Raw genomic sequence first — 17,217 nt, 5'->3', positions numbered from 1 at the left:
AAGTCAATCATCTGCGAAAGTTGCCAACATGTTGAAGCAGCACATCCCTTGGTATGGATGCACGCACTCTTCAAATGCGTTGCGCCATATCGTTTTGCGTTGTGGGCTGTCTTTCATAAACAATATTTTTTAAATAACCCCACAAGAAAAAATCAGGAGATGTTAGGTCTGGTGAATGTGGAGGCCACTGAATTGGTCTGCTACATCCTATCCACTGACCAGGGTACCGTAAATTTAAAACATTCCGCACATTTTTAACATACTGGGGAGCTGCTCCATTCTGTTGGAACCACATTCATTGCCTAGTTTCTAAATCAACATATTCCATTAGCTCCAACAAATCATCACAGAGAAGTTGTAATTAAGATTCCCCAGTAACATTTCGGTCAAGAAAATATGGTCGTACCAAGCAACTGTTTAAAATTCCACACCAGACCATTAACGACCATTGGTCTTGATTGTCGATGTGGGTGTGCCAGTGAGGGTTGACAGGAGACCAATAATGACAATCATTAACGATTTAATTCACCATTGTTTTTGAATGAGGCTGCATTGGTGAACATAATGTATCTAAAAGAATCATTGTCACCTCTTATCATTTCCAAAGCCCATTGGCAGAAATGCATGCGTATTTGCATATCTTTTGGCATTAATGCCTGTGTCAGTGTGATATGATACACATGATAATTGTGTGCCTTCAAAATCCTCAAAACAGTTTATTTTGGTATTCCAGTTTCTCTGAATCGTACGACTACTAATTTCAGGATCCAGTTGAACACAGGCGAGAACGGTAGGGGTACGAACGTCATTTTCATTGTATTCCCGGTGATGTGGTGGATAGTGCATGTATCCATTTCGAGCTCGTTGAGTGCAATTTCGAATAATGTTTTCACTTGGATGTCGTCTGTTTGGGAAACGATCCACGTACAATTGTGCAGCAGCAGTGTAATTGTTATGGCATTCACCTAAAATTAACATCATATCAACAATCTCTGTAGGAGGATAGTGAGCCATGTTTCACTAAAGAATAATTTACTTTCTTCAGTTGTTATTTACGGTTCACAATCTGAAAGTGAAGTGACATCTGATCGCATTTGCACCGAACTTTATACTGAGCCATAGTTCAAAGTTTGGCCACAGTAGCACGGCAGTTTGGTGAGTAATGCAATGGTGAAGAGTTCCCTAATGAGATTTTAATACCATTCCATTTCCCTCCATCAAAACTGTGGCGGACAGGATACATTTTGTATTGATTTAATGCATCCTTCTCGGATCATTCTGAATAAATCTGAGTTCTTCCCCAGTTTTACTTTTTTCTAGATTCAGTGCCATCTGTCAATGGTTTAAAGTAAATGTTTCACACAAAACTTGACTACTTTTTTATGGAGAATCTGAATCTGCAATAAAGAAATGGGTGTTTCCATTTAAGATTTAAAAGTTGCCCCCGCCCCACCCAAGGGGGCGGGAGCTGGGGGTCACATGTAGTATCATTTATGTCCCCCTTTGAGCTTACGAAATTGTCTTACCCACTGTTTTTACCCAATGTATAGTTTTCGAGATAATCTCATCCGAAACTTCAGAATGACCACCCTTTGAAATTACATCCATAAATTAAGTACAGTTACATAGATGTCACATCAAAGAGCATGGTTATACAGAAGTCACATTAAGTAAAAATAGGCAAAGAAGATAAGTCCATTACAGGTAATATTGATAATAGTGTTACAAGGGTTACAAATCCTAAAATTATTGGGTGATTTAATGTGGAGTGACCCCTAGGCCTCTCGGTGGCATTTATTTTGAACAATTTGAGCTTGTTCCAAAGAACTTGCAGCCTTCACTCAGCTAATCCTAGTTAGAAATCGGGTATGAAATTAGATCATACCCCTTGGGCTTTTGTGCAGAAGAGTGTGCAGCATTTTTCTGTATGCCTTTTAAGTAAGGAATCAAAAGACTGTAGAAGTTTAAGCCTAAATGGAGACTTTTCCTCAAGGTACACTTCTATTTTCATGGTTTTCTAGAAACATTTAAGCAATTTTTCATTACAGTGTTGTTTATGCTACCATGTAACCACCAACTTTCATGAAAATGAATGGTGTAATTTTTTTGTTATTTTTTATTACTAACCTTTGTTCCTCATTCACGTTCAGACTGTTCTAAGTTAAATAAATAAAATACCAGTTCAGTTGGTAAAGAACGAGCTATTACCACATAGTGACTTTCACACACTGTGTATACCAATCCAAACTATGGTTTTGGGTTTTACAAATAATACTTCAGTAGGTCCAGTCAGCAGTTCTTGCTAGTATCTGTTATATTTGAAGAGGCTGAGAATGACGAGGTGGGTTTTTAGTGAAAGATTGTTGTATGTTTTGCACTAATGGGTGTTTTCTGCTGTAATCAGTCCTTTGGTCAGTGGACTGGCATTTCATCGGAATCTGCTATGGTTTTTTGTATTTGATTATGCTCTATGTTTAGTTCGTCCACAGTGGTGGGTAGCAAAAACATTATTTGCAAAGCTGTAAGTTTTGTCTGACTTCTGTTGCACTTTAGTGGTTTTAATTCTGAGGTGTTTACTCAAAAAATTGGTTTTTCTTCATCATCTATTGAGACAGTTATTTTTCTTGGGTGTTTTAATTAATTCAATTTTTTGGAAACACTACTTCAAACTGGAATATAAATATTAACAGGAACTTTGAATTTTCGTTCAATATTGCTTCTGTGCACATTTTATTTTAACCCATGTTTCATTTATAAGGTGCTTGGAAAATTTAAAATCGTTTTAGCCTAGAAAAAATCCTGCTATGTGCTATAATTTCAATTGTAACATGTACAGTATAGTCAGTAAGGCAGAAATTTTATCCTATTGTGGCCATGTTAATTAATTATGGTATTCTGGAATGGTTTTTGTTTTATTGAAATGATTGCAGCTTTGGGATTTACATCATTTTTCACATCTTGCTTCAATTATCAGGTCATCCTTTGTTAAATGCTGTCATAGCTGCAAGATCTCATACATTGGAGGACCTGGGTATCTCAGAGTGTTGGAATCACAGATTTAATCTCCACAGAAAGTACATCTGTTGAAAGCTATTTGTTAAATTTTACTGTACGTTTTATGCATCCAGGTTGACCATATCATCCCAAATAAAAAGCGAAAGTTGTTTATGGATACCAAGAAAAGTGACTGTCCTGCCACATTTTTAGTAAAATGTGTCAGAGTTTATCCTGGGTATTTAGTCCTATCAGAGAATGATCGCAAGACAAAAAAAATGGTGAGTGTAGTTAAAAATGTTCATTATTTGTTGTGTACACATTGCTTCGCAAACTCAATATACTTAATGTTCCTAATTAAGTGATAATTATTGTTTTAAAGGTTATTGATAGCTTGAAGAAGCATTTGGAGTTACCCAATAAACCAGAAAGCTTTCTTCGCTTGTATGTGGTTGCTTCACCACCAGAGCACCACACACACAGTGCAGCACATATGAAAACAAGTGGAGATCTGCATCCTCGACTAGCTTTGGAAATACGGAACCATGTCAAAAATGGAACAACATCAGTAAGAGAAATAAAATTGCTTCTTGAAAAGTTTGTTGAGACAAACTTCAGTGGGCCAGCTAGACCAGACCGCGTAAACACTGCATTTTACCCCACAGACAAAACCATTTATAACCATGTGTATAGGACAAGGAAGAGAATTTTTGGTGAAGATTCATTAGAGATCCAGATTGATAAGGCATATGGATGTGACTCAAGCAGCAGGTGTACTGCACCAATTAATTCTGTAAGAAATGGTGTACAGAATACCAGCAGAAGCGATGAAAGGAACAAAAAGCACGCCAGTCCTGAAAAATCAAGCTCTTGTTCATCCCTGTCTCAAGAGGCAAGAGACATATGTAAAAATATTATAGAGCTCACATACAATTGCAGTGATGAAGCAATAAAAAAACTTGTAGATGACCTTAGAAATGTGCAGCGTAGTGTAGAATTGTCAGACCTTCCTTCAACAGTGGCAACAAATTCTAAAATAGAGAAACATATTTGAACAGTGGTGAGTTGTGCAGTGTTTACTTGTTCACATTTGCATTTTTGGATATTTACATACAGCTTAATATATAAGTTTTGGTAAAAGTTTATCGGGTCTATTTTTCAAAAAGTAGTTAAAATATTATTGTAACGATTCATTTTTAATATTGGTCATTGCTAGAAATTGGCACGAGGTATCAAATTTCACTGAATATGCTGCACTCAAAAGTCTGGAGCAACTCAAGAACCAGAAAAAACTTAAAACTGATGTGTGTCTGAAGCATCTATGGTAACTCTGCTTCAGAGCAAAACCAGATGTAGCTGTACAATAAGGTAAGTAAAAATGAATCACACTGCATGTATTTTCCAAAAGATAGTTCACCTAAACTATAACATGAGGGATCTAGGGAAGTATTGGCTATGAATGGAGATATTCAGTTTGAAAAGTTAAAAGCAATATTTCATACAAAAGATATCGACATTTTATTATTAACCCTTTGATTGTGGCTGACTGCTACAGCAGTCAGAGTGTGCCATGCCCTGGATGCTGCTGACTGCTACAGCATTTCATTGCTGCCATGCTCAGGGTGCTGCCAACTGCTGTAGAAGTTCTGAGACATTCAGTTGCCTATTGTTTAGCTGTGCTTGAATAAGACATCTGTTTGTTTGCAGTGCTACTGGCAGACTCACCACACCTTACCGTTTGCTCTAACTGCAACATGATCGGTCTAAGGAGCTGCTGTCGTCCCAGCAGAGGTTCGAGTCCTCCCTCGGGCATGTGTGTGTGTGTTTTGTCCTTAGGATCATTTAGGTTAAGTAGTGTGTAAGCTTAGGGACTGATGACCTTAACCGTTCAGTCCCATAAGATTTCACACACATTTGAACTTTTTTTTTAGCTGCAACAGGTGGGGTTTCAATATGCAGGTGAAACATGACATTTGAAGCGGATGTCCACACTTTTGTCGAACCCTCATAGCACTTGTATGAGTAATTTGCTTTAGACTCAACAGATGACACTACTATGATTTCTGTTGAACTGTAGTTTCGCGCCTTTCTGCGAGACTCTACCCTCGGTTCAGACATCAGTTGCCTATTATTCACTTATGGTTGTGATGGCATGTAAAAAGCTCCTCACCTTCAAAGAGATAATACAGATGTTGATGGAGAGTGACTCTGAGGAATCACTGTGCTCATCAATAGACAGTGATTCAGATGAAGAAGATTCTCATATGAATAGTTTACAATCTACAGACATTGATTCTCATTCATCTCCATCTGTAATTACTAGTGCAAAGGCTACGACATCGACAGGAAGTCCATAGCTGGGTACTTCTATTTGATGCTCATCATCTTCAAATGAAGATGCACAGTGACCCACAAGCGCGACAGAAAACAAATGGAGATGTGAAAACATACATCCGAAGAAGCATCAGTTTGACGAATCCTCATCAGGAATGAAAGCTCACGTAAGTGAAAATGAGAGCTGCCTCTGTTCTTTTAGACTTTTTGTAAATACAGACATTGTTGAAATGTCTAGCAAGAAAACAAATAAATATTGTACGTATCGATCAGCCAATTGCAAACCAAAGACAAATTTTAGAATACATAAGTGGAGTGACAAAAATGTGCCAGAAATGCATGTTTTTATAGCATTTTCCTTTCTGATGGCTAGAGTGAAAAGTTAAAAGTGATTGACTATTGGTTGACAGATCCTTTGCTGGAAACACAATTTTTTTTCCAAAATGATCTCCAGCGACCACTATTTTCTGCTGTTGAATTTATTGCATTTCCATGATAACACTTTGCCCCTAAATGGGGATTGCTTATCGAAAATTCGGCCTGTTGTAGAAAATTTTCAGAAAATATTCAATGAAACCTTCTATCCTTATGAGAAACTCTGTATAGATGAATCTCTGGATGCTGTTCAAAGGCTGTCTGAAAGTAAAGCAGTATATTCCAGCAAAGAGAAGTAGGTTTGGAATTAAAATTTTTGTAATTTGCAATTGCGAGACAAATTATGTACTGGATTTTACCGTTTATGTTGGCACACACACACAGACAGACGTTGATAATCATGGTATGGGAGTGTCTGGGAAACAGTAGCCACATTACTCCAGCCTTACTTAGAGAATGGACATATGCTGTTTGTCGACAACTGGTATACCAGCCCAGATCTGGTTGTATGATAGAGTGGCAAATGCATATGGTACCGTTAGGCAAATAGGGAAGGAAGTGCCAGTAATGGAGGAAAAACTGAAGAAAGGAGAAATAACTTTCTGATCTTCAGAATCAGGAAAGCTAATCACTCTGAAGTGGTAGGACAAGAAGGAAGTCTGGATGCTATTAATGTACCACAAAGCTGAAATGCATCTGACTTCAAAAAGAGACTGGAAGAGTGGTGATCTGAAAATGAAACCAAGTGTGGTAAAAGATTACAATAAATCAATGACACTAGTCAACCGAAGCAGCATGCTAATAAAAACAGTGGAAAGTACACGGAAATTATCTAAGTGGTACAGGGAATTGTTTTTCCATATTTTGGACTTTGCAAGGTTCAATGCCTTTTGTTTGTACAGTAGAGTCTCGATTATCCGATCTTCGGTTATCCGACCTTCTGTATTATCTGACCCTTTCACCACACCGGCCGTGAGCCAGCCGACGACAGGTCAGTGACTAATGTGTTGTTTGTTGATACTCAGTTCATTGTAGCCATCTGCTACTCCTCACTCCTCAGTGCTAACTTAGATCTGTAGTGGAGTGGCTGTGTTGCACTTTCTTTATTGTAAAAATTAGTGGTGATGGCTTCAAAATGGAAAAAGGTGGTCGTTTCAATGGAAGAAAAAAGAATAGACAATGGTGAAACTTTATTAAAAGTGGTGCAAGATTGTAACGTCGGGAAAACAACAGTTGGAGACTGGAAATTGAGAAGTGGTGTTCTCAGCGAGCAGCCTCGGCTGTTTTGGAAGATCGGAAAACCATGAAAAAATGTGGTTATGAAAAAGTAAGTGAAGTTTTGTTCCTATGGTTTACTCAACATAGAGATAAAGGTGTACCCATGTCGGGACCTATTTTGCAGGAAAAAGCCTTAAAGTTTCGTAATGAACTAAACGAAGGTGAACCCGATTTCACAGCTAGATGGAAGAAAAGATACAGAATTCGGCAAGTTAATGTCTGTGGTGAAAAGCTTTCAGCAAATTTTGAAGCTGTTCAATTGTTTAAGAATAAACTTCACAAGATATTGGACAAGGAAACCTTACAGGTGATCAAATTTTTAACTGCGATGAGACTGGTCGCAATTTCAAAATGTTACCAGAAAAAAACATTAGCGTCGAAGGCCGAAAAGGCAGTGCCAGGCTACAAACATAGCAAAGAAAAAGTGACAGTTCTTGCATGCAGTAATGCCACAGCAAATTTGAAAATGAAACTGTCTCATTTAAAAATGTGTCTAAAAATGCTTTACCAGTGAAATATTACAACCAAAAAAATGCTTGGATGAGCTCAGACATTTTTAAAGAATGGTTTTTAATTGAGTTCATGCCACAAACTGAAAAGTTTTTGAAAGCCAACAACTTGCCCCGCAAAGCACTGTTGCTTCTAGACAGTGCCACTTGTCATCCTAATGAAGATGAACTTCAAGATCAAGATATAAAGGCCATGTTTTTGCCTTCAAATGTTACATCCTTATGTCAGCCCATGGACCAAGGGACCTTACAGACACTGAAGAGAAACTACCATCAAAACTTGCTTTTCACTTTAATTGATTATATGGACAAGGGACAGCATAAGGGAACAATTGACAGGAATGGGGGAAAGAAATACAGTAGAAGAAGAATGGTTAGCTCTGAGGAATGAAGTAGTGAAGGCAGCAGAGGATCAAGTTGGTAAAAAGACGAGGGCTAGTAGAAATCCTTGGGTAACAGAAGAAATATTGAATTTAATGTATGAAAGGAGAAAATATAAAAATGCAGTAAATGAAGCAGGCAAAAAGGAATACAAACGTCTCAAAAATGAGATCGACAGGAAGTGTAAAATGGCTAAGCAGGCATAGCTAGAGGACAAATGTAAGGATGTAGAGGCTTATCTCACTAGGGGTAAGATAGATACAGCCTACAGGAAAATTAAAGAGACCTTTGGAGAAAAGAGAGCCACTTGTATGAATATTAAGAGCTCAGATGGAAACCCAGTTCTAAGCAAAGAGGGGAAAGTGGAAAGGTGGAAGGAGTATATAGAGGGTCTATACAAGGGCGGCGTACTTGAGGACAATATTATGGAAATGGAAGAGGATGTAGATGAAGATGAATTCAGAGATAGGATACTGCGTGAAGAGTTTGACAGAGCACTGAAAGACCTGAGTCGAAACAAGGCCCCGGGAGTAGACAACATTCCATTGGAACTACTGATGGCCTTGGGAGACCCAGTCCTGACAAAACTCTACCATCTGGTGAGCAAGATGTATGAGACAGGCGAACTACCCTCAGACTTCAAGAAGAATATAATAATTCCAATCCCAAAGAAAGCAGGTGTTGACAGATGTGAAAATTACCGAACTATCAGATTAATAAGCCACAGCTGCAAAATACTAACGCGAATTATTTACAGACGAATGGAAAATCTGGTAGAAGCCGACCTCGGGGAAGATCAGTTTGGATTCCATAGAAATGTTGGAACACGTGAGGCAATACTGACCTTACGACTTATCTTAGAAGAAAGATTAAGGAAAGGCAAACCTATGTTTCTAGCATTTGTAGACTTAGAGAAAGCTTTTGACAATGTTGACTGGAATACTCTCTTTCAAATTCTAAAGGTGGCAGGGGTAAAATACAGGGAGCGAAAGGCTATTTACAATTTGTACAGAAACCAGATGGCAGTTATGAGTCGAGGGGCATGAAAGAGAAGCAGTGGTTAGGAAGGGAGTGAGTCAGGGTTGTAGCCTCTCTCCGATGTTATTCAATCAGTATATTGAGCAAGCAGTAAAGGAAACAAAAGAAAAATTTGGAGTAGGTATTAAAATCCAGGGAGAAGAAATAAAAACTTTGAGGTTCGCCGATGACATTGTAATTCTGTCAGAGACAGCAAAGGACTTGGAAGAGCAGTTGAACGGAATGGACAGTGTCTTGAAAGGAGGATATAAGATGAACATCAACAAAAGTAAAACGAGGATAATGGAATGTAGCCGAATTAAGTCGGGTGATGCTGCGGGAATTAGATTAGGAAATTAGACGCTTAAAGTAGTAAAAGAGTTTTGGTATTTGGGGAGCAAAATAACTGATGATGGTCGAAATAGAGAGGATATAAAATGTAGACTGGCAATGGCAAGGAAAGTGTTTCTGAAGAAGAGAAATTTGTTAACATCGAGTATAGATTTAAGTGTCAGGAAGTCGTTTCTGAAAGTATTTGTATGGAGTGTAGCCATCTATGGAAGTGAAACATGGACAATAAATAGTTTGGACAAGAAGGGAATAGAAGCTTTCGAAATGTGGTGCTACAGAAGAATTTGAAGATTAGGTGGGTAGATCACGTGACTAATGAGGAGGTGTTGAATAGGATTGGGGAGAAGGGAAGTTTGTGGCACAACTTGACTAGAAAAAGGGATCGGTTGGTACGACATGTCCTGAGGCATCAAGGGATCACAAATTTAGCATTGGAGGGCAGCGTGGAGGGCAAAAATCATAGAGGGAGACCAAGAGATGAATACACTAAACAGATTAAGAAGTATGTAGGTTGGAGTAGGTACTGGGAGATGAAGGAGCTTACACAGGATAGATTAGCATGGAGAGCTGCATCAAACCAGTCTCAGGACTGAAAACCACAACAACAACAACACATGGACAAGGGAGAAGACATACTAGAGCAGTTGCACCGTATTAATTTGAAAGACTAGCTTATGACGTAGCCCAAACTTGGGAGAGTGTTGGAGCAAATACAATTGCAAAATCCTGGAAAATTTTGCTACAGGAAAATCAAGGCAATTCTCCAGATGATGAAAATCTACAGCAGCAGACCGAACCAGAAAATACTACCCTGCTTTCATTGTTACGAAAAGTTCCGGGATGTGCTGATGCCACAGAAGATGACATAAATGAGTGGATTGTTCAAGATGAAGAATTCGAAGTGACAGATGAAGAAATAGTCAACATGGTAAACGAAAAAGATGATGATGAAGAAGCAGATGTAGTGGAGGAAAGTGCGCCCAAGATTTCTCACAACAAAGGACACGAGGCCTTAGAAACTGCTTTCAGGGGGGTAGGACGTCAAACGGGCCGACTTGGAGCAGGAGAGGCATCACAGGACATTTTAATTTCCAGTGTCTGTACTTTTACAAATAAATTCATAAAACTTTGTCAGCGTCACCAGGAAGGAGGATTCACACTCATTGCAGTGGAAGTTCGAAAACATAACAAAATAATTTTTTTTTTTGCTTGTGAAAATTCATCATTTTTTCACTTACAGATGGCTGCACACTTTTCTTCATAAGTTAGAGAGATTCTTCGATGAATTTTGCACAGCATACATACCATACTTACAGGTGTATGAAACTCTACAATTTATTTAATTTATGAAAAAACGGATGAGCTGTTATATTTTAAACTTCATGATTAGAAAAAACACAAATTTTATAGTTATTTACCTCAATTTTTACCACAGTTTTTAATAGATTTGGAAAATTCTAGAGTTTCGTACACCTTTAAGTATGGGTTATATGCTGTGAAAAATTCATCGAAGGCTCTCTCTTACTTATGAAGAAAAGTGCTGCCATTAATAAGTGAAAAAATGATGAAATTTCGCATGCAAAAAAAAAAAATTTTTTTTTGTTATTATTTTCAAAGTTCCACTGCTAAGAGTGTGAATTCTGAATCCTTCCTGGTCATGCTGACAAAGTTTTATGAATTGATTTGTAAAAGTATAGACAGTGGAAATTAAAATGTCCTGTGGTGTCTCTCCTGCTCCAAGTCAGCCCGTTTGATATCCTACCCCCCTTAAAATATGTAGAGCAACTGGAGCAAACATCTTCTACTGAGGTTTTACTTCTTAAGAGACTACGTGATTTAGTGGCAAAAAAACGGCAAACAGCAAGCAAACAAAAGACAATTACTAACTACTTCATCCAGTAAATATCTATTCAGTCTAATTTGATTTGTATTGTATTGAATGTTTAACTCATTTGGCCTACTTTAGTTTAATTTTTTTTTTTTTTTTATTATTTTCCATGTTAGCCGACCTTCCCGCTTATCCGACCTTGCTGCGGCCGGATTAGGTCAGATAATCGAGACTCTATTGTAGTGGAAATATGGGACAAAATGAATACGAAAAGTTTCATCTCACTGTAATTAGAGAAAGTTTTGCAACTTTTTATGTCAATCGCAAGACTGTAGGTGGTGCTAAATGTCGAGTACCCTACAAGACTAAACATGTCGACACATTTACGAGATCAGTGGGAAAAGTACAGGACAATTGTCTGTGCTCAAAATGGTGTTAGGAAGAAAACTAAGTTGTGCTGTAAGGAATGCAATGTAACTCTTTGCTTATCCGTGCTTCAAAATTTATCACAAACGATTTCAGCAATAAAAAACTGTTAAACCTTGTTTTGTGAGAATGTCCCTAATGTCTTCATTTGTATATACATTATAATAAAAATGCATGTGACATGAAAATGAAGTGTAAATGTTGTAAATAAATACCTCCGATTCTTCCAAAGCCAGTCCAAAGACCAGAACAAACTAGAAAACTGAAGAACAGCGAACCTGTCGAAAGCACTGGGCGTGGCATGCGCGCCAGAAGGTATTCACCATCTAGCGCACGACGAGCGGTGCGACAACGCAGCACACGAGGTGTGACCGCTGTGTTGCATATAGCAGTCACAGGGTTAATGCAACTGGTATTCACTGTTCAAAGGGTGAACCATTCAAAATTAATATAAAGAAATATGAAATTTGAATTAATGGTGTACAAATGTTTATATTTTCGTAGCAGTGGTGAACATATTTTGTACATAGAATTGTATTCCTGCAATTAACACATTGCTGAAAGTTCTCACATCATATCTGCAGATGCCGCCTTGTGCTCATCCTTTGTTTTTTACAGGAAACACTGACTAAATTTCTCACCTGGCTCACAGTACCTTTTTTTGTAGTGTGTTAACATCCACTGTTCTTTGCAAGTTTCTCCTGGTGTCATTTATTTTGTTTTTATCTTTTTCTTAATGTTACCATTGTGGTGTCTTAATTTCCTGTATCAGTTCTGTTGTGGGTCTCTCTATACTGGTAAAAAATTATTCTATAGAAACTGTAATTGTAAAAATGTTCTGTTAAGTCAATAAAATGATAACCTCATCAGTGAAATAGTGAATAAAATAGTAACCCACAAATACAAGTGCACTTTTTTTGTAAACATTGCATGATTTACACAGTATGATGTAGTTGCATTAAAAAGTGTAGTGACTTGATTGTATCGTCTTATCGAGATCATCAGCTCAATATAGAAATAAAAAAATGCAGCCTAACTAGGCCACACAAAGATAATGGGTAACCAGGAAATAACAACATGATGTGGAAAACAAAACTTACCTCACTTTTACTACAATTAATATTACTAGAATCTTCCATCTCCTTCCAGAATGAGATTTTCACTCTGCAGCGGAGTGTGCGCTGATATGAAACTTCCTGGCAGATTAAAACTGTGTGCCCGACCGAGACTCGAACTCGGGACCTTTGCCTCTCGCGGGCAAGTGCTCTACCATCTGAGCTACCGAAGCACGACTCACGCCCGGTACTCACAGGTTCGCAGGAGAGCTTCTGTAAAGTTTGGAAAGTAGGAGACGAGATACTGGCAGAAGTAAAGCTGTGAGTACCGGGCGTGAGTCGTGCTTCGGTAGCTCAGATGGTAGAGCACTTGCCCACGAAAGGCAAAGGTCCCGAGTTCGAGTCTTGGTCGGGCACACAGTTTTAATCTGCCAGGAAGTTCCATCTCCTTGTTTAAATGGAAGCCTGGATTCCTTGTTTAAACAGAAGCCTGGATCATTGTCACATTAAACCAGTCAAAATCACTAGAATCCTCACACATTTCACTTAAAATTGGAGAAATATCAATTTCCTTTACTCCAGTCTGTTGCTGCCTCCATTTTGAATTTGTGGGTTACCATTATCTCCCACTGGTGTGTGTGGATTCCCATAGAAACAGACCAGTGTTGTGCTGCTATTAGTCATCAGTAAAATGAACTTGTCACACCAACTAGTGATCAGAGTTACAATTTTATTAGTCTACTTGGTTTCAAAAATTCAATTTGAGGGTTATCATTGTCTTTCCCCATGCCCTTCACGTGTCTCTGAATAGAGACTCTCCGTCTACAAATTTCATTCAGTTGTCTCATGATAGCACGCAATGCTCCTGAATGCCAGTAATGACAAGTTGTGTACTTACCATTAGTGCATGTAATAAAAATTAATGTCAGAAGATTGAGGAGCAAGATGTGACTATCTGGGTTACAAATTAGATACTGAAGATGTATCATCAGTCTATGCCTGCATCGTACTGTGCAAGCCACATAATGGAATATGGCAGAGGGTACCTCTGGCACTTCTTACTGGTACAACCCCCCCCCCCCCCTCCTCTGTTCTCCTTGCGAACAGCATGTGGAAAGAATGACTGCTGGTATTAGCTTGAGTCCCTCGAACTTTCTCGTTTTTGTCATTTCGTGAGAAGTATGTGGGACAAAGCAAGCCCCTAGCACTCCGTCATGAGCCAAAAATGAGTTTAATTTTCTGGTCCTGCGATGCAGGACTTTTCAGATATTAAGCTGGACTGCTGGTATTAGCTTCAATCCCTTGAATTTTCTCGTTTTTGTCATTTCGTGAGTAGTATGTGGGATGAAGCAACATTTGTCAGACTCTTCCCAGAGAGTGCTCACTTGAAATTTCAATAGTAAACATCTTTGTGATGGACACTGCCTTCCCTGCAATGCCTGCCACTGATGAAACTTCCTGGCAGATTAAAACTGTGTGCCGGACCGAGACTCAAACTCGGGACCTTTGCCTTTTCTCGGGTAAGTGCTCTGCCAACTGAGCTACCCAAGCATGACTCACGCCCCGTCCTCACAGCTCTACTTTTGCCAGTACCTCGTCTCCTACCTTCCAAACTTTACAGAAGCTCTTCTGTAGGTCCCGAGTTTGAGTCTCGGTCCGGCACACAGTTTTAATCTGCCAGGAAGTTTCATATCAGCGCACACTCCGCTGCAGAGTGAAATTCTCATTCTGGCCCGTGCCACTGATGTTTGCTGAGTATCTCTGTCACATTCTCATGCCAACCAAACATAACCCATAATGAAACATGCCGCTCTTTGTTGGATCCTCACTACCTCCCTCACCGGTCTCACTCAGCAAGGATCCTAGACTGACAACACTCAAAAATCAGTTGAACAAGCATTCTAGATGCTTCTCCCTTTGTCAGTGAATTGCATCACTTTAAGATTCCTCATGAATTTCAGTCTGTCATCTGCTTTTCCCACCATTAATTTTATGTGATCATTCCACATAAGGTTGGTCCATACAGTTACTCTTAAGACACTTTGTGGTAGGTACTGCTTCCAGTAATCTGTCACCAATAGTACAGTTGTACAGCAGTGTTCCTGTGTATATTCAATACGTTACATTTATTTAAGGTCACAGTTAACTGCCAGAGGCTGCACATTCATCAGTTCTCTGTGAGTCATGCTGCAAATCAGTAATGTCTTGCAGCGTAGCTATTCTCTTATAGGCAACCACATCATCTGCGAAACGTCCTGAAGAACACCGAATGCTTTCTGCCAGATCACTGATATATGTTGTAAACAGCAACAGCCACATCACACTTCCTAGGGGCACTGCGGAAACCACCTTCACATCTGTTGATTTTGTTCCATTGAGAGCAATGTACCGAGTTCCAACTGGAAGGAAGTCCCAAACCCAGTTGCAAACCCGGTCTGATGCTTGGTAAGTTCACATTCTTCCTAAGTGAATGACAGTGCAGCATGGTGCCAAAATCCCTTCCCAAAGCCAAGAAACATGACACACCTGAGTTCGGCTGTTCATAGCGCTATGGATCCCATGGAGTAACAAAGCGAGCCAAGCCTCACAAGATCTCCATTTGTAGAACCCGTGCTGACTTTTATGGAGGAGACCTAGACCTTTGCTCTCCAGAATCCTCGAAAATTAAGAGCATAAAACATTCCATAACTCCAAAAAGACTGATGCTGAAGACATATACACACAATTACATGCATCTGCCCATGACATTTCCCAAAAACGGGAATGTCCTTGTAACTTCAATAATCAATGGGTTAATGTATAATTTGTATAAGTTCTCTGCTGATATTGTACCGTAGTGTATCTGCATAGTCAAGATCTTTGGTTGTATAAATATGTAATAATTATGTTAACTGTTTTGGAATTTTAAGAAATAATGTTGTAACTTTCTCTGTGGTTTTATATGTAATACTCCATGAATGTAATAATTTGTAAAAACCCTCGATATTTTACTGGTCCATAAGTAGGGAAGCTAAATGTAAAACCTATAGTAAAGCTGTGCCATTACAGAAGTAGTTTGGTGGGACTGGAAAAGGCGGACTTGGCACACAGGGCACTTGATTCTTTTGTGGAGAATGTATGGTAGAGTTCTGACGTGTGTTACTGACTGGTTAGCGGCAGCCTTGGTCCAATATTGTGGCATTAATTGAGGCAAGAACCACTTGTGAGAATGTAAATTAGCCTCGAAATGTAAAGTGGTCTATTGACTATGGTATCACTATTGGCACTGTTTGCTTGAATTTACGATGCGAAGAAGAGCGATATCAGGGCGTGGCTAATATCAAGAACCGTGTTGCTTTACTGTCAATTTTATGGCCACAGTAAATTGCCACAAATGCTGCCACCTTCAGCAGAATTGTTATCTAAATATGTACATCCAATGGTCCAGGTATTATGTACTGAATAATAACTTTTTGTAGAACCCCTAAATTACATGCACGCACCCAGTCACATTCCTAGACAGGGTCCTTTCCAAGTGAATTAATTCTGAGTATCCTGTGTTTTGGCGGCAACGGCAGCTCGTCCCGTGTTATCTCCATGTTATAACTACATGGCAAACTCGGCGGCACGGCCCTAGTAATTTTAAGGGCCGTGCTCGCGAAGCGGATGCGCTGATTGCGCAACCGCTGCGGCGGCCGCTACTAGCGCAGACCCCCCCCCTGCAGCGCATAGAGTTTGCGCGCGCTAGTAGCGGCCGCCGCAGCGGTTGTGCAATCAGCGCATCCGCTTCGCGAGCACGGCCCTTAAAATTACTAGGGCCGTGCCGCCGAGTTTGCCATGTAGTTATAACATGGAGACAACACGGGACGAGCTGCCGTTGCCGCGGAGTCTGCAGAGAGCTCGGAATGTTTACATAAGATAACAGAACGGCAGCCGTCTCTCTCTAGCGGCGCTCTTATCAGTCTTGCGTCAGCCGCCGCACAAGCAACAGCATTGGACGCCGCTACGATGCCGTACAGACGCTACCGCCGCCGCGCGCGAAAAACAGTTTACAAAACAATCGAAAACATTGAGTTAACCACTTCAGCAGCAGACAAGAAGACTAGGACCATCCACCAGTGCTGTTGACGCAATGTTTTTGATGGCATTTTTCTTCTTGTCTGCTGCTGAAGTGGTTAACTCAATGTTTTCGATTGTTTTGTAAACTGTTTTTCGCGCGCGCGGCGGCGGTAGCGTCTGTACGACATCGTAGCGGCGTCCAATGCTGTTGCTTGTGCAGCGGCTGACGCAAGACTGATAAGAGCGCCGCTAGAGAGAGACGGCTGCCGTTCTGTTATCTTATGTAAACATTCCGAGCTCTCTGCAGACTCCGCGGCAACGGCAGCTCGTCCCGTGTTATCTCCATGTTATAACTACATGGCAAACTCGGCGGCACGGCCCTAGTAATTTTAAGGGCCGTGCTCGCTCTGTACGATGCCGTACAGACGCTACCGCCGCCGCGTGCGAAAAACAGTTTACAAAACAATCGAAAACATTGAGTTAACCACTTCAGCAGCAGACAAGAAGAAAAATGCCATCAAAAACATTGCGTCAACAGCACTGGTGGTTGGTCCATGTATATTTCATGGTTGCAAAATTAATTTCAGCATAGACACCAATGATACATTCACACATGGTAACGGATGGCTTA

At 39.8% G+C, this 17,217-nt stretch overlaps 1 protein-coding gene across 3 annotated transcripts in view; it reads left to right on the top strand.

Annotated features, from left to right (window-relative positions):
- The window catches only part of LOC126092559 (calcium-responsive transcription factor-like), a 33,255-nt gene that overhangs the window by 7,663 nt on the left and 8,375 nt on the right, over positions 1-17,217 (top strand). Inside the window, exons 3-6 of one of the 3 annotated variants that reach the window (XR_007521358.1) lie at positions 3,129-3,275; positions 3,377-4,054; positions 4,211-4,362; positions 12,112-12,282. Coding sequence is in view for 1 of the 3 variants with exons in the window: in XM_049908242.1 (XP_049764199.1) it covers positions 3,129-3,275; positions 3,377-4,048 (819 nt within the window). In the remaining 2 variants the exon portion in view is untranslated. Of the gene's footprint in view, positions 1-3,128; positions 3,276-3,376; positions 4,055-4,210; positions 4,363-12,111; positions 12,283-17,217 lie in introns of those variants that run through there. The other 2 variants (XR_007521357.1, XM_049908242.1) reach the window with 2 other exon arrangements.

The sequence above is a fragment of the Schistocerca cancellata genome, chromosome 1 (assembly GCF_023864275.1).
Source record: "Schistocerca cancellata isolate TAMUIC-IGC-003103 chromosome 1, iqSchCanc2.1, whole genome shotgun sequence".
NCBI lineage: Eukaryota > Metazoa > Arthropoda > Insecta > Orthoptera > Acrididae > Schistocerca > Schistocerca cancellata.
The sequence above is the reverse complement of the archived record's forward strand: the minus strand, read 5'-3'. Positions and strand labels throughout refer to the sequence as shown.